Source organism: Cydia fagiglandana, chromosome 5 (assembly GCF_963556715.1).
Source record: "Cydia fagiglandana chromosome 5, ilCydFagi1.1, whole genome shotgun sequence".
NCBI classification, from domain to species: domain Eukaryota; kingdom Metazoa; phylum Arthropoda; class Insecta; order Lepidoptera; family Tortricidae; genus Cydia; species Cydia fagiglandana.
In genome coordinates, this window is record NC_085936.1 from 20,339,959 (window position 1) to 20,367,548 (window position 27,590).

Genomic DNA, 27,590 nt, shown 5'->3' on the forward strand with positions numbered 1-27,590 from the left:
TCATTAACTGATTACACTAAGCTAGTTTTAATTTATAAGTGCCAGTGTAAATACATAGCGGTAAGGTTTTTGTGTTTATTGTTTCATTGTTTTACTTTACAATGCAGGCAGGGTAATTGCAACTAGGGGACAAATGCAACTACTCTAAAAATACTAGAAGTGAATTTAGAACAGAGCCACGTGGGACTGGTGGTGGTGAATTCTTTTTATGGCTCCAATGTGTCATGAACTCAAGGGGCTCTAGGCGCAACCTAGTATTGTTTGAGTTATTGCACCTGCCCCATAGATGATTTTATGAATAATTTTCAGTTATAAAATGACACAGTATTTTTAATATATTTTGTTTTTTTGATAATTCTTCTATCGAATCGAAATCCGTTTGTAAAATAATGTTTAGGTCTTCTGCGTTTGCTTACCCGTTTTAAGCCTCATTCCCCTACGAAGATAACGTAAAGCAGTTAAATTTTATTGCACAAAACATCGTGAATAATTACTATGTACTATAGTCAGTGCAGAGGAATACTTATTCCTTAAAGGTATTTCTTTTACTTTGTGTCACGTCCATTCTAGAGCCAGTTGCATTTATTATTTGGTGTTGAAGAAGAAATGTTAGTGCATTCGAGTGATTCCGTAAGGAAACAATATTACAAAAGTGGCGGATTATTTCGAAAAGGGACTCTTGTTACAAAGGTATATTTTGAAATGATTTTCTTCTAAATTTACACGAACACATCAATCACGTCATATATTAAAAACTTGATACTTACATAAAAATATTGAAACGATATGTTGTGTTAAGTAGTGTTTTAATAAAGCCTCCAACCTCTCTCTTCACTATCACTACTTATACCTCTGCTGTCTCCGTGTATTATTTATGTAATAAAACATGATGCCTGAAATTGTGCAATAAAAGAGGATTTGTTTGTTTGTTGTTGTAGGTACTTGTTGTAAATAAAGCTAAACTAGACATGTCCTACTAAATTTTACGCTTAGAAATGTTCATTAAAATTACAAATAACGAAAAAAGAGTTCGAAGGGCCCGAAATATGTCGCCAATAGCGACGAAAAATTCAAGTGAGTGAAACCGTTGTCGACGAATCATTTTAAAATAATCACGAAAGTTTAATATCGATAAAAATATAATAATATTGCTTTATATTACATAGGTATTTATATTTGGGTACACACACCTACTACTATGTCCCTAAACATCCATAAAAATGTTCTTTATAAAAATAGCCAGTTTAAAAATGTGACGTGGCCCCGGTTTATGACGAGATCAGACATAATGCTTTTATGACGCCGTTAACTTATAAACCAGCTATAAAATGACGCCGTAAAATCCCAGAGTTTTGTGTGATTAAAGTGATCTTTTACAAAATTTATACCTGAATTTTCCCTGTGAATCGATCCCAGTCCAATGAAAACGAGTCTGTAAGATCTTGTTACTTTAAATTTGTAACGAAATATGCTATTTCAGATTACCCAAGTTGCTATGGAGGCCAATTTCAAAGTACAGTCAGCGCCAAAAGTAGCGGATTAGGCTAGGTATATGTCAACATTATTAGAGAATAACTTAAGAAATAGAGATATGCCTCTATATGTAGAGCAATAATATTATACTTCTTTTTTTAGTATTAGAAAGAACTTGGCAGAATTGAGCTTGAGGTTCCAAATCGGGTCTTTATGTGGTAAAATTTTGGACAAAATCATAATTATACATCAGATAATTCCATTAATATTAACAATTACTTCCGTGGAGGTTTTTCTAATCTTAAAAAAAACTAAGTAGGTACCTACGTATAGACTGTCAAAGGTTTGAAAACGAATTGACATACACGCGTATTCGGGAAACGAGATAATCACAAGATCTAGAGACGATATAGAGATCAACTAGATTTACAATAGATATCGACTAGATGTGACTTGGATATCTAAGTCATAACTTGTCGAAATCGTTCAAAAGGACCTCCAGAATCGCGGAAACGTCATATTTGACATATCTAACTTACAAATGACTATATCTTCTCGATATCGTATTCATCTCTAGATGATCTCTAGTGTTAAAGTTAGAATAGGACCGATATTCTCTTTGGAAGAGTGTTCCAGGGAAGCAGATACTTTTGGCTCGTTCTTTCATCCTCTACTATTGATGTTGAATGTACCTACATATTTATATCAAAATGTAAATTCAGATTGGCCTCACACTTACGTAAAATTGCACAACATTAAATCTGATGCCATTAATGTAGGTATAAATAATGCAAACTAATAACAGATAAAATATATTATTATTTTTTGGACTTACGCTGCGCTATACAATATGTACAATTATTTGTATATTGTGTAAGTGGATACTACTAGTAGCCAATTCTAGCTTATATTCTTGACGTCAAAATGATGTCATTTTGTTATCATTCTTGCGCGCGTTTCGCTCGCGCCAATATATGTACAAAGAAGTACGAGCGAAATGCACGCGCGTAAGTATGATAACAAAATGGCGTCATTGAGATATAAAAATGTATTCGATTTATCCTCTTGATATTCCTTCAAGTGGATTTGTACTCTCGTATCAGTTACCTATCTAATCTATCAGTAATCCTAGACTTATCTCAGTGAAACGTGAAATGTTTCTTCAAGTAAAAATATTTGTATTCAAACTGGTGTAAATCTTATTTAACATTAAAATAACAAGTATATTTCATTTAAAATGTTGTATCTACGAGTAAGTTTACTTAAGTATCGAAAACAATAGATTGTATTTAATATTCATATACGGCGCGATTCGGGAAATGAATTAGACATTCACTAGATATGAAATAGTAACGATATGTGACGTTCCACGGCAAAAGGTACCCTATGGAGGTTGGCGCTTACGCTATTATTAACACCGCTCCAATATGATTGCGACCATAAGGTACTTTTTGCCGTGGAACGTCACATATCGTTACTATATCATATCTAGTGAATGTCTAATTCATTTCCCGAATCGCGCCGTTAGATTCGAGTCAGTGAACCTACCTATAATATAATCAACTTTGTCAAATAAAGTTGGGATTAGTGGTACTTTCAAGTTGATTTTGATTCCAATTTTGGGTATCGTGTTGTCTTTGTGCATTTAGTTATAGTGACTATTTTGGCTCCACCACGCATGGCAACAGTATTAGGTACCACAATTGGAAAATTCATGACATTGTTTACAGTATTCATACACCATGACTCAGACACAAAACATCATGGAGTCAGAAAAAAAAAACATCCGTGTTTCAGTACAGTCACGGCCGCAAAAATATCTGACACGATCTTATTTGTAGAGCCATAAGAAGGTGTCACATATTATGCGGCCTTTGAAGAGTAAAATATTATTGCAGGTGACTGTACACAAATGAATATCAACCAACCCTTACCGGGATTTGAACCCAGTACCATTGGCTTCATAGACAAAGAACCGACGAGGTTAGACAGGTTCCATACAAATATATTTTATTATATAAACTTTATCTTCAGTTTATCGTGGAATAAGATACTTCAACTTAGTTGAGCGACGGGCAATGCTGTGGTATCAGATATTGGGTTCGCCCTATATCTGTAGCGATGAGATAAAATATATTCTTTTTGTATGGCAGCTAAACAGCTGTGGAATGAACTGTCGTCAGCGGTATTTCCGGACTGTTCCCGGGCACATCTAAGGTCCGGCAATGCTCCTGGTGTTGCAGCACCATGAGCAACGGTTATTGCTTATCATTAGGCGATTCGTCGGCTTGTTTGCCTCCAATATCATAAAAAAATTACGTATTAAAGGAATTTGTAAATGTTATGTTTTCGTTTTAAGATTGTAACAATTTACTATTGTTGTAATCACTAGTTTTTAAGTCTCTTGATAGAGTTGACGCTATAAGTACATACATTAAATAAAACGTTATTTATATTAAAACGTTGCTTTGCACAAAATACTGATTAAATGGTACTTAGGTCTCTTTTATTGGGAAATATTTTGACGACCGGGCCGGCCTAGTGGGTAGTGACCCTGCCTATGAAGCCGATGGTCCCGGGTTCGAATCCTGGTAAGGGCATTTATTTGTATGATGATATAGATATGTTCCTGAGTCATGATTGTTTTCTATGTATTTAAGTATTTATATATTATATACATCGTTGTCTGAGTACCCACAACATAAGCCTTCTTGAGCTTACCGTGGGGCTTAGTCAATTTGTGTAAAAAATGTCCTATAGTATTTATTTAATGTATTTTTTTTTATATATTTAATATTTACAACTAAATATGCGGTGTTTGGTCTTTGTAAAATGAACAACTTATTCCTGGATAAAAGTTTGCGTCTGCTTACAATTCTGTAGCAAAATTTTGGTATTGATAGTTTGTACCTAATACAATAAAGAGTTTTTTACTGCTTCACATTATCAATTTACGTTCCACATTTTATATTTGACAAAATCCCATATGCGGTTTATAATTTATTACAAAGATGAGGGACACTTTTTTCATCCGTATAAATTCCTGTTCAAAAATATCTGCAATATTTACTCTTATTTGTTTTATGTATATGCCTTCATAAAAACATACCTAGATTTTTTGGACAGCTATTATAAAATTTAGATACTTAGGTACATTTTTAATGTTCCATACGTTTTCAGATATGTATTTACTCCTCGGCCTAACTCTCTTGGGGGGCGCTCTCGCCATCCCTCTGTCCACCAACACCGTGCTTCGAAACGACGACCTAGCCGCCCAATACGTCCTCCCAGGAGAGACCTATCCCACGTTCTACGATGTCAGACTCTTTCTCAACCCGGACAACCCTGATTATTTCTACGGAAACGTTTCTATAAGGATCCTTGCTAACTATGAGACAAATGCTATAGTTATGCAAGCTATGGAGACAGATATCGACAGTATTAGAGTATATAGAGACGGATATGAAGATGAAGATTTGTTTGATAGCTTTGATTTGGCTACAGATGATACTCATATGCTTAAGATCAATTTGATAAGAGAGATCAGTCCTAACCAGCCGCATGTCATACATATTGATTACGTGGCAAGGTTCGCTGAGAACATGTTTGGAGTTTATTTGTCCACGTATCAGGCTGAGGACGGTACTCCTGCGTAAGTATTTCTCTTTGGAATAGGTTTGCAATACTTATAAGTCCCCTAGTACTATTTAGAATTCAATTAAAGTTTTGAATTCTTATTATAAATAAAGTTCCAGATTCAAAAGCGCAAAACTTTCCCTGGGTCTTACGTGGTTATAATACCTACCTAGCCCATCTTTAATATGAAACAAGCACATGATAGATGCTATAAAAGCAGACAAATAAGTGTCGGACCACGGAAAATGCCTTCCGTACCTTCATACGGTGTAAAAACCCATACCAGCAAAAGGGCGTATCTTCCTGGAGTCTGGGATGGGAAGAGAAGCTTTTTTAAGAAAATCTCAACAATGGGTGGTCTTGAAAGTCAAATATGACTTCTACCTTTTTAGAAAGATTTACTTTATTTTGTCTTATGCTGTTTAAACTCAGACCTCTCTTCCAGCTAAATTATTTTTGTATCAATCAGAAACATCCACAAAGATAACACAAGAAAAAAAATTCTTTTCCAGCCGTCTGATAACGTCCCAGCTGCAGCCGACGTTCGCGCGCCGCGCGTTCCCCTGTTATGACGAGCCGGCGCTTAAAGCCGTCTTCAGGACCACTATATACGCCCCTGCCGCGTACCCTGTCGTCGTCTCCAACATGCCTGAGAGAACGACCAATTTGAAGTAAGTAGGAATTCTCTGGAAACCAGATTTAACAATCTGGTTTGGATCTCATTTTGAAATGACCTTGAAGACCGCGTATCTACGCTGATTGATGGATGCATGAGATTCGTAAAGCACCAGACCGATCCATATATAAAACTAGGTAATTGTTACCTACCTCTGGTTGAAAAATTACTATCTTATTCATCCTACAATTTACCTTCCACATTCGTACTTAAAATATCTACCTGCTTTTACTTTCAAGTTGTACTATATAAAGTTAAACCTATCTAAATTTTCCATCCGCTATGCTACCTGCTTTAGAGTACTAAAAAATAATTGTAGGTACTGATGCTCCTGTCCTGAGGGAAAATGATATCTATTTTGTCTAAAATATTTAGCAATTGCAATGCGTATCACTTAAAAGGAAAATTTGTCAAAGTTATTATTGTATTGTAGGCTGCCGTTTCATTATCCGTTCAAGTAAAATAAGGCTAGAATTAGATTGAGCCAAAGTGATTTTACCTATAACAGACCTTGTCAAGGAAACAAGTATTGGGAAAATCGTTTAGAAGCCGTGAAAGCTGAATTACCGTAAACAAAATTGTACTGAAGGGCTACCAACTTTGAATATCGAAATTTCTCTAACGTCAATTTCTCTCTCTCTCTCTTACATAAATCATAATATTCGAGTGATAGAAAGGCAAATAAAGGAACCAGATTAGAACCCTGGGGTGACCTATGTAGCTCGGAGCGGAATTGCCCCGGATACCATCGGAAATGTGCGTTCAAATCCAGCCCGATTCCTTTTTATTTTTAATATCCGCTTCGATTTAAACTTCAGGATGTGTATTTTTCTGTGTGTATCTTGTAAGATGAAATTATATGAAGGGTTTTTAGAAGTCAGTTAAGAAATTATAATGTTATTAGCGATACACGCTGTTGGTACCTAAATTTCTTTGAATTTTTTGATAATTTTCGTTTATTTTGCAATAAATGTTCGTAATAATTATGATGATGATGAATAATTAAATTGAGCCAGAATAGTGTCGTAGGAATAATTGCGATAGGTAACCTACATAAGATACTTATAAACCGCGATATGAACAATCACCTGCAGAAAGTATTTTGCACAAAAAAAATTACACGATTATCTTTCTGATCTGCAACTGCTAAAATTTTTTGAAATAGCCAAAAGATATTTTACCAACTTAAATTTATCTTTACGAAAATCAACATAATAACTTTTTACAGAGACGACGTCGACGGCTTCGTAAAACACGAATTCGAAGACACACTAGTCATGTCCACATACCTCCTCGCATATCTCGTGTCCACGTTCGAATCCGTCACCAATACCCAAGACACCTTATACCGCGTGCCCTTCCAAGTGTACACACGGCCGGGTATTTTGGACACTGCCGAGTTCGCTATGGACTTTGGGCAGAAGAACATGGTTGCGGTTGAGGAATATACGGAGTTTGAGTACGCGTTCCCTAAGCTGGATAATGTCGCTGTCCCGGACTTTGCTGCTGGTGCCATGGAGAACTGGGGGCTCATTGTTTACAGGTGAGTGTGGTGTTGGGTCTCTCATGCTTACAACAATCACACATAATAGGTTAATTCACGGTGACTCGCGTTACTTAGTTACTATACGTGAGGATCTTGTCCTATTGAGGATATTGACCACGTTTGACTTGTTATTTACTTACTTAATGTCATAAAACTACTTCTCCTACGCTTATATGTTTATTTTATGTTAAAAAACATTCAACACACAAACAATACTTTCTTTTTTCGTTGTCGTGTCTAAGTTACCATGTAATTGGTGGAAGCATGGAATTTTTGATCGTATGGTTGGGAGAAAAACCAAATGAGAGAAATCTTCAAACAAAAATAGCTAAAAAATTTAAAACTATGATGTTACGCATCATTAATAATTGTACGTCAACTACCAGCCTGAATGTTTAAAATCTTTTTTAATAAAGCAGTTACTGAAATACGTCATTAAAGAGATTTCGTAAAGATATCGATGTGAAGCGAGCTGCAATTTTGCAGCTGGGTGTACCTTTCGCTTTAAAAAAAACACTCGGACTCCATTCAGAATACTAGAGAGAAACAAAAGCAAAATTTCTATCCAGTATTTTAATGAAGACAATTGTCATGACAAAATAAAGGAAATCTTCAAAGCTACACTATTCACCGCGCTTTATATCGCAATAGGAAACGGTTAAAATGCTCCAAAGGCGTTCTCGAGTTTTTAATAAGGCCTTTTCAACCTCTTTCATAAGCTTTGAAGTAACGCAACACTCTGGGGCACTCATTATGAGGAAAGCACTTCTCAAATTAGCCCCCAGGTCGCTGAATTGGTGTAGTGAAAAATTCTAGAAGTGGAAGTTTGAATGGTAAAAAGTTGTAATCTATAGGTCTAATAGTAAGTTCTCTAATGCTTGTTTTGTGGATACTAAATAATCGACGATATTATATAGGCAAGGTGTATTGGAGTAACTTCGGACGCGGGATAATTTTGAGAATGGTAATTTTCCACAAAACTTAGAAGTAAGTACTTTCTACTGCAATAACAGTAGACTATTGCTATAGTGCTTCTGGTTTTATAGATATTTGCCAGTTCCAAAATTATCCCGATTTTGAAGTAACTTCAATGCACCTCGATAGATAAATAGCCCCTCAAAGGCCTATTCGAAGTCAAAAAATTTCAACATTACTGCGGCTCGTAATAATTCAAACGGTTCTTGCGGTTGTTAAATTAGTTAAAATCGATAAGTCATGATTATAACGCATTCTTGCTTGGCACAGAATAAATGTCGTTACCGGGATTCGAACCTAAGTTCACCAGCTTCCCAGACAGGGTACCAACTGGGCTAAATGACAATTATTGATACTACTTAAATATATATTTTTTTAAATATTTCCAGTAGCGTATTTCAATTGTTTACTTTGACAGGGAAGTGGCACTTCTCGTCACTGAGGGCGTCACCACCACCGCTACCAAGCAAAACATCGGTCGTATCATCAGCCACGAAAACGTCCACCAGTGGTTTGGCAACGAGGTTGGACCGGCCTCTTGGACGTACACTTGGCTGAATGAGGGCTTCGCTAACTTCTTCGAGAGCTTTGCTACTGAGATGGTGAGATATTACTTAGATTATGGTGTGACATACGTGTGGTTCGCCAATTGCTAAACCAACTATATTGGACCTGCCTATTGGACATACGTATACTGGGGTGAATGAGGGTTTTGTCAACTTCATCGAGAGCTATGACACTCAGTTAAGTCAATACATAATGTAACAATGACGGAAGAGCAGGATCTTCTACCACAGGTAATGACCTACTAGGAGATATTAACCTTTATACATTAACCATCCTGTATTGTTTCGTTTTTAGGGTTCCGTACCCAAAGGGTAAAACGGGACCCTATTACTAAGACTTCGCCGTCCGTCCGTCCGTCTGTCACCAGGCTATATCTCACGAACCGTGATAGCTAGACAGTTGAAATTTTCACAGATGATGTATTTCTGTTGCCGCTATAACAACAAATACTAAAAACAGAATAAAATAAAGATTCAAATGGGGCTCCCATACAACAAACGTGATTTTTGACCAAAGTTAAGCAACGTCGGGAGTGGTCAGTACTTGGATGGGTGACCGATTTTTTTTGCTTTTTTTTGTTTTTTTTTTGCATTATGGTACGGAACCCTTCGTGCGCGAGTCCGACTCGCACTTGCCCGGTTTTTATTTTCATGATATGGAAAAAAATCGCAGGTGAAGGCATTTATAAATTTGCGATTAATACTAAATACTTCTTGTTAGGTATTACTAGCTGTTATTAACATATCAGGCATTTAATTAGGTCTGGTATGCAATGATTGATAATGTTCAATTTCTGTATTTATTACACTACCAAGATAGCGACAGTCAGATTGCCATTATCCAAAACAATGAATTAATATTTTATTAAATAAATTATCAGGTAATTTAACCTCAAAATATCTTCGTAAAGTTTAAGCCCACAAAACGATGGCCAATGAATAGGGTTCTCCAGAGGGCAAATGCTTGAACGGATCAAGTGGCTTGGATGGGTTTTCAAATCAGTAATTAACTTAAATAATACCGATAGCCAGCATTCGGATGAGTAAGTAAGTAAGTAAATATTCTTTATTGCACCAATAATTAAAATTATACATACATTTGACACACATGTAAAACTGCAAAGAAATTTTAATGGAACAATAGAACCCGATAACAACAGGCGGTAAGAGTAAATAGATAGAAGGTTGAAATTTAAAAAAGATTGAAACATGTTGTAATAACTGTATATATGTTCATGATTGAGAAGGTACAATATTTATAAAGCAATTGTCTCAGTAATCGACATTCTAATGCCAATAATTGACACTGTTGCCATCTCTATTGAAACATAACCCAAGTTTGAAGAATGACTTTCGGGCGTCGATATATACTGAGACAGAGACGAGCACTTAGGCGTCTGCCTTACCTTGCTGACGTGATAATCTCATAAAATATATCTGCCTACGACTGACAAATAGAGTTCCTTCAACAGTCACCTTCAATAATAATACGTTTATTTAAACTTTATTGCACAAAAGAAAACTTATCGTACAAAAGGCGGACTTAATGCCAAAAGCATTCTCTACCAGTCTATATAATTATTTGGATTATTTTACTAACTTATCTCTATTAACGTTAAAATAGTTTAATGAAGAAAACTTCCATTTATTATATGAATCCTACCTGCGAACGTCGATATCCGTTCGTTCCACGCGAATCAATTGAACACTTGACCTATTTCTTGACTAGTTGCGGATAGTACGGCTGGCACACACACCTTTAGTTGGAATGTTCAGTTAAATATTTATAGTTATTGGCTTTATATTTATTGCTTGCTATTTGTTTGTATTTATTATTTGAAGAGTTTTATCGATTTCTCGATGATTCTATATAGGAAGAAATTTTTAAAACAAATACCTAATACATATTTGTTAAATGTGGCCAAATGCTCGAAATTTTGAACACGACCGTATAATATTATTAACTTCATCAAATATTGTTAACTTCATCAAATCATCATCTATTACTTAGTAGCAATTACTTTTAGATCCATCAGTCGAAGCTGTCGCCGCTGATGGTTAATAAAATAAGGTAAATACGATTGTGTACACATTTTCCTGAGACGGATTTGGTCGCGTTAACCTTAGTGACTTGTATTGTATTCTTATTTGCTTCTAGAAAGCATCACGACAGAATAAAGTCAAACTCAGCTATCAAAAATCTCATTTCGTAGCAAAACAGCGGCCATCATCTAAGTCCATTGTACTCGTATATTCAAGCGTCTCGAGCAAATAGCTTTAGCTGACTCTGTGGCCATTTACCTAGCGTAACTACATTCTGATTGGCTAGGCGAATGTAGGCACGTCCAATCCTAGCACCGACTAGTATAAAGAGACCTACAGATCTTTAGCAACTATGTGTGATTAGAGTACAAACTCTTACTGGTTCTTTTCAACCTTTTGAATAGCCTTAGCTTGCTAAGCGAATATAACCCTCCTCGTCGCGAATTTGCATTTGCTTAGTGTTGAAACCGCTCAGAACTATTCATGATACCATCTAAACTCCTCACTCGATGACACCAGCATACAATCTGATCTCCGAATGCATCTAGTTGTAGGGATTATAGGGATCAAATTGTATGGTTACGGTAGATGAGACACAATGTTTTGAAAATGAGATAGTAAGCTTAGGTCAGTTATATTAAGTGAGTAGTCGATTGAAAATGTTTGAATATTGTGGGTAAATTGCAATCGTTATTGGCAGGATACCTTGTAAGTAAAGTACCTACTTGAAAATCATACACAGCTTTTTAAAAGTGCTTACTCCTGTAGTTACTTAACAGCTTCTGAGAACCAAACTTTTGTATGAGTATATTCCTTAGTTTTTTCTCTGTTGTTAATTTCTAATTAAAAACTCTGCTTACTAAGTGCCGGTAATTCTTTGAAACAAAGGTTTCATTTGACATATTATGTATAAATATTAAAATATAAAATTTAATACTGTTTTACTACGCATAAAAACCATACATATGTTGCATTTGAAAACCCTAATTGTTTTTCCAATGTTAAATACGATTGTCAAGCATGTTTGAGAAGAAGTTTATTATCGATTCTTTCATTAACAATTTTGAATACAACTAATACAATTACAATACATTAAAATGTACGCTAACTAATGATGAAGTCAAGTTTATTATTTATTTGTGTGATGAACACAAATATTTGTTCCTGAGTCATGGCTGTTTTCTATGTAGGATATAAGTATGTATTTATCTATATAAGTATGTATATCGTCGCCTAGCAGCCATAGTACAAGCTTTGCTTAGTTTGGCGCTAGGTTGATCTGTGTAAGATGTCCCCAAATATTTATTTATTTTATTTATTCATTTAAGTTTTACGTCCTTTTTCTGTTTATTTATTCGTTTTTATCTTGACCAGGTGCTCCCAGAATGGCGTATGATGGATCAGTTCGTTCTGATCCTGCAGAACGTGATGCAGAGCGACGCGGTCCTCAGCGTCAACCCCATGACTCACCCTGTATACACTCCCTCGCAGATCCTTGGCACCTTCAACGCCGTAGCTTATCAGAAATGTAAGTTATAAACTAAAATACATTAATAATCATATAATAATAATTCAGCCACGTCCCACTTTTACGTCCCACTGCTGGCCACAGGCCTCTACCCATGCGCGAGAGGAGAATAGTACATTATTGCAGAGGCCGGGAAAGGGCAAATCGTGGATGAGTTTCGATTTTGTCGGACGACGCGAAGCGGAGTCCGACAAAGAAGACGAATCCACGAATTGCTATTCCTGCCGAGGCATATATAGTGCTTTTCTCCAAACATGCGAGGAAATAAGCTAAAATAATTATTATTTAAGCATCAAGCTTCACTCAAATCAAACCTTCACATCCAAAATATCAAAAACAATTTCCCTCTTTAATTAATTTTTAAAAGTTAAAGGCACAAACTTATTCTGCCATACAGTACCATTCAATATTCGTTCATTCAATATAATTGCGCAATATACATAGTTTGTCAAACCAACTTTTCAGTCAGTAAGAACCAGGAAAACTACACCCATCCTTTTCTTTTGGGTGCTAGTACTAGTGTAAGACAAAGATAGTATGATTCTCTTTGTCTATGTTTGAAATGAGAAAGTCCTTTGACAAACTGTAAGCTTTATGAACACGGATGAGATTTAAAAAAAATATAAAAATAATCTTTGATTTTATTAAGCAGTATTCGCACGATCATACACGTGAAATGATAGCTGATCGCGTCGTGTAGAAGCGGCTCGCGGCAATAATAATTGGCTGTTTGCGTTTTTTATTATTAAAAAGTAAAAAACACTACAGTAATAAGTTATTACTGTAGTGTTTTTTTACTTCCCGTCCGCTAGAACAGGACAGCGATAGTTTGATGTTTTTTAGTTAGAGTTTGACATTAACGAAGAACTTCCCGTACTATTTTTGCTACAGTAAGGTGTACATTTCCGAGCATATTGGAGAAAAATATATTATTATGTAATAAACTTAAAAAAAACCGGACAAGTACGAGACGGACTCACACACGGAAACCTCGGTACTTTTTAGGGTTCCGTACCCAAAGGGTAAAACGGGACCCTATTACTAAGACTTCGCTGTCCGTCCGTCCGTCCGTCCGTCCGTCCGTCTGTCACCAGGCTGTATCTCACGAACCGTGATAGCTAGACAGTTGAAATTTTCACAGATGATGTATTTCTGTTGCCGCTATAACAACAAATACTAAAAACAGAATAAAATAAAGATTTAAATGGGGCTCCCATACAACATTTTTTTTTTTTGCATTATGGTACGGAACCCTTCGTGCGCGAGTCCTACTCGCACTTGCCCGGTTTTATTAGTATTTGATATTATAGCGGCAACAGAAATACATCATCTGTGAAAATGTCAACTGTCTAATCATCACGGTTCATGAGATACAGCCTGGTGACAGACAGTGGAGTCTTAGTAATAGGGTCCCGTTTACCTTCAGGTACGGAACCCTATAAAGTAACCAAAGCCGGTGGCCGAGGCCGGAATCGAACCGGTGTCTTCAGGTTACGCGGCTAACGCCATTATCTCCATACCACTCGGTCACGGCGGTAACGGTCACGTATTCTCGAGTAAATTCAATCTTTGAAAGGCTAGGATCCTTTGACCAAATCTAAAGGGCAAGTAGTACGTACTTACACTTCCTACACAAATACAAATCAATTTGTTCCCTAACTTAAAGTAGTGTATAAACGCCCTAGGAGATCCTCATTCCTTAGCGCCTTTAAGGCTTGGTTTTTGAGAAGTGTTAGGTCCACTTGTACCATTCTACTAACCCGGGTTAACCGGTTAAACCTGGCGATACCATGGTTACAATTAGGCACTGGGTTAACGGTTTAACCGCTTAATCCTGGCTTAAAGGGATGGTGCAAGTGGTGGGCCTCAGAGATTTTAATAATGTAAAATATCCAATTTTATTAAATGTCTGTCAAGATGTCAAAATGTATACCACCAACGCTTCTCGGCATGTAAATGAACCTAAATATTATATTTCACCTAAATAGTGTTTAGTTTCAAGTCATGAAATTTATATGTAAGTTAGTCTAGACGGTATTAGTAATATGGGCCTTGTTACCTGATCCCCAAATACCTATTTAGTAATGAATATCTGGGAGACGGAGCTTTGCTCGGAAAACATATGAAAACACCAAAATGCGCGTTTTCCCAGATGTAAGACCTAGCTAGATAGATTTATCGCCCTCGAAAACCCTCATATAGCAATTCAATTTCATCGAAATGGTTAGAGCCGTTTCCAAGATCCCCGAAATACTTATACATAATATATAAATAAACAAGAATTGCTCTTTAAAGGTATTATTAGATAGATGGATAGATAGCCATTATAGGAGTCTCCTTAGGCTATTTAAAAGTGACATTCCATTTCCAACTGCAGCTGCAATACTGTTCATTTTCTATGGAAATTGACACTGACAGCGACGCGTTACCATAGTAAAATGAACCGTATTGCAGCTGCAGTTGGAAATGGAATGTCACTCTAAGAATACCTAGGTTTAGCCAATTGATAACGGTGAACAAATAATCCGCGAATTCGTTCACGACTTACTTATGATATATTATCATGATAAGGATACAGTATTTTTTATCGTTCTTGATACGATCGATAAGAGCATCTTGTGGATAAGGAAAAGAATGACGTGTGAATGTAAGATAAAACGGATATTTAGTTGAGCAACCATAAAATGTATTTGAAAACCAAATTAGCTTGTACAAAAAGAAAATAAATGTCCAATATAATATTCAGAATATATTACCTACCTACATAATATTATATGCTTACTTACTTCGCTGGCTCAGGGACCCGAAGGGGATCTTGGCCTCCGACACTAGATTTCATCATTCGTTCCTATCTTGTGCGATCTGACGCCATTCAGCCGCTTGTATGCCACACAGGTCTTTCTGGACCTCGACGATCCATCGGTGCCTAGGCCTTCCGACCGGACGTCTTCCAGTTGGTCGTCCCACATAAGCTCTTTTGGCCGCACGATCCTCTCCCATCCTCTCCTCATGGCCGAGCCAGCGAAGTCGAGCAGCTAATTGTTCTCGCCGATGATGTTGGGCTCGAAGCTCATCAGCAAGAGAACAAAGATTAGTGTCTACAAGACGTAATATATGCACCTACTCAATTCAATGAAAGAAAAAAAAATAGGTACATATCGGCATAATAATAACTCTTACTTCTTTAAATTTGTTTAATAAAAGTATTAGAAAAATGAATTTGAATCGTTATCTACAGAAAAGGGTTTTCCCTAACGTTTTTGCTCCCCATTTTTACGTTTTAAATAGAAACACATCCAAAGCGCAGTGAATAAAGTAACATTTCGTTCCAGCGGGCTCCGTCATTCGTATGATGCAGCACTTCCTCACGCCCGAAGTGTTCCGGAGAGGGCTCGTTATCTACATACAGGCCAAGTAAGTGCTACCTTGTTACTGTTCAGAATTCTGGCCAGTTTTACTTCAAGCTCTATTTTTACTGCGGCGTCATTTCGGGGAAAAATAATAACATGTTAAGACACAATTTATAGCCTTAAAAATTTGTAGGATTCTACTTCCTAGTACTTGCTTTGTTAGCTGAAGTATAAATTCGGAACATTTCTAAATGAAGAAGGTATAAATAATTATGTATCTTAATATCCAGTTTCTCTATCATGCCAGTAAACAATCGTGACTATGTCTTTTGGGGTATATAATGCAGAGGTAACCTTTACACAAGATAATATTTACTGTCAAAATTGTGTAAAAAGTTATAACATGTTATACCTACTCGTAAATATTAAGGTAGGCCATTGCGAGCTTACAATATAACTATCTGCTTCAGTTTGTATTTGTCATACGACCGTATATTCCAAGGGTATTAGTTAGTATAGGCCCAATTGAATTTTACTTTAATGTTTTTATCAAAAATATTAGTGGATAAATAAAATTAAAATAAAAGTAGGTCGGCAAATACATTGTAAAAAACAAACAGATGGCTTATAAAACTCCGCTCGCAAATTAAAAGCGTTATAAGCCTAATGATCGAGAAGCGACCGAAAAAAACTTTCCAACAGAAGTTCCCAAACAAATAAGCCCCTTGAAGGCTTACCGGGCGACAACGGAATGTGAAAAATGACCGTTTTTAAATGAGAGACCAGTTGTTTCTCGAATTTATAAGTTGTTTATCCCTTCGGGTGGCAGCACCTCCGGTTGAACGGCAGGAGAAATGGCGCGGCCATTTTTTAGTGTTCCGTACAAAACTTTGTTTACGGAACACTTATGGGATCACTTCGGTCTTGTTTAAATATGCCTTTGCGTGGCAGAGGCCGCGAGAAGGTTCGGTCATAACAAGCCCGTAATTGGCAGAGACCGTCTCGCGGCATCTGTGCGACGCTGCATTTCGCGCCTAAAATAAAACCGTTAAAACTATGCCTTGCTTGCTCACTCTTGCAAGATGCATTCGTCAATAAACAAGGATAGTATTCCCTAACGGTCGAATTCCGGCGTAAAACAAAGTCACGCGCCAAATTCGCGATGATCACCCATTGAGGCCCCGCCACTTGACGTATATTTTTCCAAAATGGCTGCGCCACTCAACCGGCTTGTTATGTCTGTCCTCCTCGCGGCCACCGCCACTTACCGTAGAGACCTCGAGGAGGACAATGCCACTCGAAGGGTTATTCATTTGGCGAGTAATTAGAAACTTAATCACCGACTTGTTGTAAAGTCAAGAGACTTTGTGAGTAAACACATTACTTAATTATGTTGATCCGTCGATGTGACTCCAATAATAATGCAAGGAGTTGCAAAACACGGTAGATGTAAATGAATTAAAATTATGTATATCGCGTATATTGAATTTAAAATACATCTCGATGTTTTAAACCCTAATATCCAGCGTTCGGAGTCAATTTCAGAGGAAAAATATGTTTTCACCTCTGTCAAAATTACAATGTGCAATAACTACCCACACACAAAAAGTATTAGACAAAATTAAAAACTTAACTGTATGTACTTTCATCCGGCTGTAAACATAAAACTTGGAATGCACGTAGCTTATAAACAGTGTAACAGGTCGCCAACTGCTTCCCTCGTAAGGAAAACAACAAATTGGCGACAAGTAGTTGTTTTCCGTATGACGGATGAGTACGACTGGTCACGACCCCTATTCGACAAGCGACGTTTGACGTATCGTGTTGATCTCCCGTTGATGTGGGAAAAATCATAAGTTCTCGAATACGACAATGTCAACATTTGACATTAACAATCCACAGTTAGGGTGACAAGCAAACCAAACCGAACCACCCTTTAGAGTTGAGTTTTGGTTGTACCAAATTATATTATCCACCGTTGATGGAATCAACACTCAGTATGCAATAAAATCAACTGTTGATTTGACGTGGATGCGAAATCTGACAGTTGTACATGTCGAATTTGGCCCCATAGCATATATTCCCACTACCTACTTTATCGGGACAAAATAGTGCCCAGGAGTTAAGAAACCGACGTATCAAGCTACCGAGGCTTATGCTAATATTTTTTTTGTAGTTCTCGTGCCGCCGCTACACCAGCCAACCTCTACGCTGCCATGCAACAGGCCCTTAATGAGGCCGATCACACCATTCCCTACCAATTGGCTACAGTCATGACTCGCTGGGAGACCCAGAGTGGTTTCCCGGTTCTGAACGTGAGACGCACGTCACCTGAATCCAACTCTATCTTCGTAGATCAGGTAAGTTCGTTGTTATTCTGTCCAGCTGTGTATTTAGCCAAGCTGTAGCCACGCCATATCAGCTAGTAATTACGCTGCTTAAGCTTAAGCTTGATATATGCTTAAGCGCCACATGAAGAACTGCTACATTGACCCGCTTCTGTGGGAGAAGCAGGCGGCCGACCGCCCTGTATGGAGATCTTTCCTCGCCCGCTTAGCAAGTTCTGCTGCCGACTGTACGTTTATCTGTGAATATACCAAATCAAGAGTTAAATCCATTTAATTCGTTTATCGACTCGTAGTGGAATAACAACAAAATCGTTCTGAAATGCTGAACGGTCGGCGCCCAAGATAATCCGGACAAGCCACTTAACCAAATGGATCGTGCTAAAAACACTTAAATTGCTTTTCAAAAGGTACGTTTACTACGTGAATGGCATGGCATGGGATTTTTAAAGAGTTTAAAAACAAGTCTGCAAAAGTCTGAGGTAAAGCTCAAAAATACCACCTTTTGCAGACTTTGCATATTTTATATGCTGCTTAACTTATCTGTGTATAAAATGGTCACATATATATAAAACTGCCCCATCCCATCCCCGAGTGGTTAGGAAATCGGCACAAGGCATGTTTTCATCAAAACAAAAAGGTGATACGTCACATGTCACATGCTTTCTAATTGCACAAATCCACACAAGCATCGTCATGGCTCTTGCTTCTTTTTGAACAAACATCAAAACATCTATAAATTAATGCCCATTCCCACCCTGCACCAAGCCTGGCTCTAAAGTTCCCACTATGCTGGCATTGTTCCCACGCTGTATGGTGATGGAAACTTTTTGGATCATCCAAGATCCAGAGCGGGCATCATTACCCTTCTCATTGGGATGTATTGATATTCATTTTATTTTATCGCAGGAACGGTACATGACCGACCGCTCACAGTCCTCTGGCGAGCGCTGGCACGTGCCCCTCAACTGGGTGCTGTCTACCAACATCGACTTCAATGACACCAGTCCGCAAGGCTGGCTGCCACCGACCTTCCCTGCCACGTCCTTCGACATCCCCGGTCTGGCTGACGCTGAGTGGTTCATCATTAATAAGCAGCAGACTGGTACGTATAGTCTAATGTTTCTGAGTGAAACTACACCGCGCTACTACAGCTCTCATTTTAACCTCTTCTTGGGGTTCAATGTCCTAATAGTACAAATTACCTCCAATGAAATTTAAATCTTAGTGAAATGGAACATAGTTGTTTTTATTTTTCTTCGTTCGATTTTAAAACAAAACAAATTCAACTCTATTTTCTAATACCGTTGATTTCAATTGTATTGCCAATTAAGTTCACCCCCATTTAAGTTCTTCAAGTCTCTCGAGTCCACTAATTATTGCTCGAAGTTACGTCAAAAATGCAAAACTTCAATATATGAGCGATTGCCTTATCATAATGCGACAGGACAAGGCCACATTATTGAATAATTTCTAATTTCTATCAGGTTACTACAGAGTGAACTACGATTCCTCCAACTGGGAGGCTTTGACGAAGGTCCTGACCGAGTCTCACGAGACCATCCATGTCCTCAACAGAGCTCAGCTCGTCGACGATGCCTTCAACCTGGCTAGGAATGGCCGCCTTGTAAGTTTTAATATGCATTTAAAATTATGGGTTTAGAAATTTTCGGCTGGCTGGATCTGTAAGATATCTCAATAGTTTGGGATGAAGAAGAAGATATATAAGATTTTTCATTAATAGTTTGGGTGTTTTATGAATCTCATACTATTATTTGAAAAATACCTTCAAAAATTCATCGTATTATCTAAGAACTCGTTTTTTAATACAATCCTAGAATAAGACAATTTAATACGATGTTTTTCTTTTAATCTTCATTTCAACATCGTTATTATTTCAATCACAATCAGAACCAATGCCTTTGGAAATAAAATACCAGTAGATCAATTCAAACTTACTTTATGAAATTATCAAAATGATTCAGTCGCCTGTGCATTTCACTCGTATTCGTCCTTATTTTATTGGGCACGAACGAGACATACCGGTAAGTGACATCATTTCTAGATATTTATCATTTTGATGTAACAATGTAAGTTTGAATTTTCTAAAAGCATAATTGGAATTCAGTTACATTTTTAGTCTCAATTAACGTCTACCATTTGTTGCAGTTGCAAATGGCATATCCATTTATTATAATAATTGGAATGGAACACAACAGAAATTGTGGCTTGCGATATTAACTGAAAGTTTGCTCTGAATAACAAGTACTTAGATTCAGCGCTGGGGAGTTTTTGTTACGTATTTTAGCTGAAGTTTGCATGTATAGTCAACTTGTTGTTCAGCTTAATTATTCTGCAGTTATATAATTCAAAAATAGTGTATAGTTGTGGCCGATCGTAAAATCAGGCAAATCATGTAATTTCTTAGGCATATATATTAAAAATAGGCGTAAGTCCTCAAATCTTCCAAGGCAAAGGAATTGTTATCCATTCCAGGTCGTATTTTATAATATTTTAAATAATTTTAAACTGGAGTATAATCTAATCTAAAAAGAAAACAGGATTGTAAATTTTAAATATATTTCGCTGTAATAATTTTTTTAGAAGTAAGTACCTATAATTAAATCTCTGGTATAATTTTTTCATGCAGTCTTTCGTGGATACAAGTAAGTACCTACTTAATTTTTGTTTTACTTCTTTGAAATTATTTAAACTGTGACATTTTTCCTTATTTTTAAATAGCAACAATGAAGGCCTTATAGGAAATTGTTGATTGAATAATAAAACAGCTTGTTTAGATGCCTCGCTAAAAGCTGAAAAAAGTTTGTAAACAAAATTGTGCAGTTTTTCATCCCATTTGCATTTCTAGCGGAGCGAAATTAATTTACATTGTCCTAGTTTCTTAATTTGAATTCCCTCTAGAACAATGTGTGATATTCTGCATTCTCCCCTGTGTGTTATTGTTGGTATTACTTTTCTCGCGAACATAGCTCGACATAGTCCTCCGTTTAAGTTTAGTATTTGCTGTTTAAGTATAACTTAAGAAAGACCGGGTATTATAGCCTGACATGATTCGATTTACCTTAAGATAGTGTCACTATGTACAAGCAGCTTATATAATTATTACTACTAAGCGAGCTTTTTCACGCATGTGCAGCGGGAGGTAAAGTCCATTTTACTCCTACTAGGGTTAATGTTGTAGGAATTCGAGTGAAGATTAATTGCAAAAATAAATATAGCTTAAAATGGTACAAGTACCTAACTACGTTTTTGCATACTTATTTAAACTTGGGTACCATAAATCCATGGTATTTTATTTTTATTTACATAGCAAGATACGTATTTAAATGAGAAAATATTTCAAAAGTCAGCATAGCATTCTGCATACGAATTAGTTAGAATAACTCAAGAAATGACAAATATGCAAAAATATTGATTGTAATCACAAACATGTTGTCTTAAATCAATCAAGAAGGATGGTAAATCGATGAAGTAGGAATTTATGAATATAAAAGTTTCTTTATTTTGTCAAAAGTGACCTTAAACAAAGTGGCGCATTCTGTTATACAGGATGGCCAAAAAATAAGAGCATTCCCGTTGCCAGGGATGTTTTGGGATAATACTGAGTAACTTTTAATATGGGATCAACCCCAAAATCGCGAAATAAAATTACCCTTCCATAGAAAATGGACCAGCCAGAATTTTCAAAAAAATTTTTTGGCTGTTTCATACGAAACCGCCAAAAAAAATTTTTTGATTTAAATTTTTTTGAGCCTTTCTTAAAGTAACCGTGTTTCCAGGACTACCGCCTCGCGTTCGAGCTGTCCTTGTACCTGGAGGAGGAGAAGGACTACATTCCCTGGGGCTCTGTGCAGAGAGCCTGGAACTACCTGGATGTGGTGCTCAGTGGCTCGGCTGCGTATGACATCTTCCAAGTAAGTCCTTGCTTTTGTGCGTCCAGCCTGCGTATTATGGATAGCTTTATCCATCATTATCCACGTGATAAAATAACTGACACTTTTTAACAACGTGGGATAGAAAGCGACGGACACCTTTTTATCATGCTGTCACAGAGACAAGAACGGCCATCATATCCGTACTGAGTAACAACAAACCTTATTTGACTGCGTTACGGGTATCCCAAAACTACCACGTCACAGTGACACCGGAGGTAGTTCAACTCAAGAGGAACCTAACAAACCTAACATGACCCCAGTATTAGTTGCATGGTTTTCGAGTTTGTCATGTTGAGTTTATCATAAGTAAACTATGTATAACTCAACATGACAATAAAACGTAATAATAATACTCCAGTGATATTACAATACATCTCCAAAGTGAAACAAATATATTATAATTCGTTACAGTCACGTTATTACATTACAATCTTCAACTAACAGGCTCGCATTATTACCCCTTAGCTCTGAATAAGTGCCATTCAGAGCAAAGTACAGATCACTTACCTGATAGATGATGGACTATTAAATATGAATAAGTACAGTAAAACTACCCAACCTATAGAATAATTGCAGCCTAGCTAAAATGGAGAACCCTTACGGGTGCGTTATGTGATGCCAAAATGCCGATTAGGCAGAAGGGTAGTCTCCAAATAAAGGTGTATGGTACGGGAGAAGAAGAAGACAACTAGACTAAAACTACCCAACTATAGTCCAGAGTATAGTCTTACCACTATAACTAGTTTGATATTGACAAATTTGCTAGCGACTGCGTAAACTAATTCACGATGCATCTCCCTCGTACTGATAATGGTGCAAGCGGAATGCAGTGCGTTTGAGTTAACGCAGAGTTAGCGCAGCTGCACTACTAGTTAGTACAGTCAACAACACTCGCAGCTGTATATCGGTGGACCTTATGCGTTTTGTAATAAGGTCCACCGATGTACAGCTGGGAGTGTTGTTGACTGTACGAACGCGTCGGTGTTATTGACAATTTCCATAGTAAAATGAATGGTAGTGCTGCTGTCGTTGGAAATTGACTGTCACCTTAATACTCATTGTTATTGCTGAGACGCTGGCGCGGGCGCGAGATATGTATTTGTCAATAAAACAGATTTTTGCTTGTTTTTTATTGACAATAATATTAATGATGCTGCATTCGTCATCCTAACGTCACCTTTACTACATTACTTTATACACTTGTACCTACTTTGTGACACTGACAACAAGTCTCCGTAAACGATTCCAAATACGGAGTGTAATGAAGTAAGTCTATGGGTAAAGGTATGAGATCGAAATGAATAGGCATGGATTTGACCTTTTCAATACGTGAGCGCCTTATTGAATGTATTGTGAGAAATATGAGGCAGGAAATATGCCTTTTATAATTCGGGTATATTTCATATTAAATGATGGTACTCAAGTTCGGGTTGCATTTATAAACCTATAAATAAAGTATAGAAATGAGATTGTTGAAAAGGCGGTATTCGGGATGGGTTTAAAGACTAGTCATTACATCGTCGGTCACTCATCATTATTTTTCTAACCTAGCGATAATTATACTATGATTTGTGGAATCTTTATCATCGACTTCTAAATAATACTTACTGCATACAATATACAGCTACAAACGAATTTGAGGGCGATCATTAGTATTTGGGAAACTTATCGATAGTTGAGTTTATCGATGTAGAAACTCCCTACCTCTCAGGGCCACTTGTACCATTCCACTAACCCTGGGTTAGCCGTTAAAACCTGGAGTTACCATGGTTACCAGTACAAGTTGACACTGGGTTAACGGTTTAACCGCTTAACCTCGGGTTAGTGGGATGGTGCAAGTGGCGCTCATTAAATTTTGCCCTTAAATATCGGAGGCCTGGTAGTCAACAAGTAAGACTTATACACAGGACTTAGGTACAGTCGCTGTCAGATATATCGGAAGAGTCGAGGTGCTCAAAAATATCTGAACACGCACTTAACGCCCTGACAATAGAGGCGTGTTCAGGTATTGGTGAGCACCTTGGCCGCTCCGATATATCTGATGGCAACTCTACTCTGTCGTATTGTGTATCTGCCTACTAGTCAAATCGTCTTTGGAAAATAGTTATCTAACCTTATCATTCCAGGAATACGTCTTGAAGCTCACAGCGCCTATGTACGAAGAGTTGGGCTTCAACGCTTTATCTACCGAGGAACACGTGACTGCGTACCACAGGAACATCATGCTGGACTTCAACTGCCGCTACGGCAACCAAGATTGTCTTGATAGGGCGTCGGAGCTGCTACAGCAGTTCAGGGAAAATCCTTGTAAGTTCTACATTACCGTTAACTTTAATAACTTTGTTTTTATTAGGTTTATTTTTTGGCCTTTCTTCATTTAAATCATCATTATCCAGCGGACTATTATAAGTGGCGACTTTTCTTTCATACTTCTCTATCGCCAGTCATTGCATTAGTCACTTCTTTCTTGTTAGATTGCTTTACTAGGCTGTCATTTTCTTCCTCACCCTATGGTAAGACTATGACTATTCATGATATCAGCCAAAAGACAAATGGACACTTCTGTCTACTTTGATTTAATACAAGATTATTAAATATTGCCAATACTCTGTTTATCATACTGACTTTTTTACCGGGTTCAAATCCTAAAAACCCTAGTTATTGCTCCAAAGGGTGTCGAACCTTTACTTAGTTGGATGCTAGTACTGCACTGAATGCGACATGGAAGGACCATCATCATCACTCTTCCTCAAGTATCCACAACGACTAATTGCAAGCTGCCCTCATCTAAAATTTCCCCATTATTTGACGAAATAGTCGAAAAAAATTTGCTTAAAAGTAAGCTTCTCTTTTAGCTCAACGGCTCAACCCTGACATCCAGACGACGGTATACTGCGCCGGTCTCCGCAGCGGAGACGAAGATAACTTCAACTTCTTATGGCAACTCTTTGAAGCCAGCACCGATGCCAGCGAACAATCCATCTTGCTGAACGCTATGGGATGTACTGGCAATGATGCAATCAGGCAAAAGTAAGTGGAAATATGAATGCCGAAGTTATTTGGTATTATTATTTGACCACGATTTAATAATTGACAAGCGGGACAGGATAGTCGACATTGGCTGAGGATTAGAACAAAACTTTTCCTTATTTGGCAAGAGATTCACGTAATATAGCAGTCGTTGTGGAAGATTAGACGGTTTGACACAATGAAAAAATGGAATATCCTGACAAAAGTCCAGACATCACCTTAAAAATCTGATATTACGTCGACGGTTATATCTCCGATAATTTTACACTACGACTATTACGATTACTCTAAAACCTTTCGTTCCAAGCCCCAAGGATTATGCTGTAGCTACAGAATATGGTGACGAGTCTACAGCATAATCTTTTCTTCTGCCCAACTCTAAACGTAGCTTCTAGTGGTTAGTAAAGTTGAGGCTTCTAACACTCACGAAGTCCCCAAGACAAAGAAACAAAACATACGAAATCTTGAAGATGACACGAATGGCAACCCTAGGTGCAATCGACCCTTAGCGTCACATTCATAAGTAGTTAGGTACATAAAATCTTAACTCACTATGTTTCAGTCGAGCAACAACTCACAATGATTTTCATCTTTCGCAGTTATCTGAACCAAGTGATCGATGACGAATCACCCGTGAGAGAGCAGGACAAGCATACGATTGTCGTGTCCGTCATCAACTCGAGTCCTGAGGGCATGGAGGCAGCACTTGAGTTCATCATTGAAAACTGGGCTGAAATTCAACCCAGGTTAGTATGAAAAATAATAATAAACGTTTAAAACGTTCATATAAAAATACAAAAAAAAATTAAAAACATGAAGAAAAAACGAAAAAAAAAAGAGGTGTTTTCTAATTTTCAAAATTACAATTAATTCATTTTTAATAGTTAAGTTTGATATAATCGTGCCTGGATACTGATTACGTTCCTTATTTTTTTAACGATTAATTTTGTGCCAGCTCTTTAAATCAAATCATAGCAAATTGATCAAAAAATATACTTAATGATATTTTTGTATCCTTTTTCATACAGAGTCCAAGGTTTGACCGGAACGACCAACATTCTCAATGCTTTTGCCAGTAGGCTTACAACACAGGCGCATTTGGACAAGGTGAGTTTTATTTGGTTTGAGTCAGTATCGTGCGTCTGTATATCTGTTTATCTGTCTGTCCGACTATCCTCCCGTTTATCTCCAAAACTACTGTGCCTAAATTTTTGAAAAAAAAAATACACAAATCAGTTCTTATATAAATACCTATAGTTGACGGGAAAACCTATAAGAAATGTGCAGTCAAGCGTAAGTCGGACTTAGTTACTTAGTTTTTGATCCAAACCCCTACGGGTTTTTAAAGACATTTCATTCACGTTCCTCATAAAAAAATGCATTGTTAAAAATTGAGTAATGTACGGAACCCTTGGAACGCGAGTCCGACTCGGACTTGAGCGGTTTTTTATCATATGATGACTTATTTGACTTGACTAAAGAAGTGCCTAACTATTGTAACTAACCCTTCTTTTATCTAGATCAACGAGCTGGTCAGCCGCCATGAAGCCATCTTAACAGCCGGAGAGCAGGCTTCCATCGGCGCCATCAGGGAAAACGTCGCCGCTTCCATCTCCTGGTCTACTGACAACTACTCCGGGGTCAACTCCTGGCTCAGTTTGACCTTCAGGAACAGTGCGACTGCCATCACTTCTAGTTTCCTAGTCCTGTTCTCTATTGCAGTTGCTGTATTTAATTATTAAATTAAATAAAATAGTATAAGAAAGGAACTGACATAGATATTGATTATGTTTCCACCTATTCAACAAAAGTAAGAGTAAGCTTAGTTTATTTAAGCATCACATGTGATCCTACTAATTATGTTCCGAAAACATTCAGAATAAAGTTTTTTTTTAAGAAAAATATATTAAAATTATCAATATAAATAGTTTTACTATAATTTACTTCCCAACCTACCCTATCAAGATGACAGCACGACGTGATGGTGGACTCTATTTACGGCAGATGAAATAGAAAAACATACCAACTTTAAAAAAATTAGCATGTATAAAATTGAATCTACTTCGAAAAAAATATTAAAATCTTTTGGGTTTAAGAAGGCTATGTTGCAGAGTGCATTCATATCACTTGATGATTATGACTCACAGGTATTCTCAAAGTGCGTAGTAAGATCGTAAGCAAATGCTTACGATCTTACTTATCGATCTCCAAGTAGATACTTGGCCATACTTAACCTTGTCATTCGTTGTGTCTGATAAATATTTCAACGTTTTATCTTACAACTGTGAAAAACCAAAGGAGTCATTTAGTTACAACAATCGATCAATTTAAGGATGACTCACGCTAGACCGGGCCGTGGCCGGGCCGGAGCTTCCGGAGCGTCGTTTTCTATGGAGAGCATCACGTGATCACCGGGGCTCGGGCGTGGCACGGTGCGGGCCCGGCCCGGTCACGTCCCGGAGCCTC

At 37.3% G+C, this 27,590-nt stretch overlaps 1 protein-coding gene across 1 annotated transcript; it reads left to right on the forward strand.

Annotated features, from left to right (window-relative positions):
- LOC134664631 (aminopeptidase N-like) lies at positions 1-26,889 on the forward strand. The gene is made up of 16 exons (XM_063521364.1): positions 1-60; positions 4,654-5,125; positions 5,622-5,780; positions 7,014-7,328; positions 8,725-8,908; positions 12,290-12,443; positions 15,776-15,857; positions 17,970-18,153; positions 19,048-19,243; positions 19,626-19,765; positions 21,939-22,073; positions 24,221-24,401; positions 24,950-25,124; positions 25,724-25,870; positions 26,153-26,231; positions 26,645-26,889. The coding sequence occupies exons 2-16, from the start codon at positions 4,656-4,658 to the stop codon at positions 26,864-26,866; spliced, it is 2,823 nt and encodes a 940-aa protein (XP_063377434.1). The 5' UTR covers positions 1-60; positions 4,654-4,655; the 3' UTR covers positions 26,867-26,889.
- The last annotated feature ends 701 nt before the right edge of the window (positions 26,890-27,590 follow it).

Bases quoted from the DNA above. Each gene is read 5' to 3' on its own strand.
- LOC134664631 (XM_063521364.1), top strand. From the start codon at position 4,656: ATGTATTTACTCCTCGGCCTAACTCTCTTGGGGGGCGCTCTCGCCATC. The intron at 18,154-19,047 runs GTAAGTTCGTTG...ATTTTATCGCAG, and splicing joins ACTCTATCTTCGTAGATCAG to GAACGGTACATGACCGACCG. The intron at 24,402-24,949 runs GTAAGTTCTACA...CTTCTCTTTTAG, and splicing joins GCAGTTCAGGGAAAATCCTT to CTCAACGGCTCAACCCTGAC.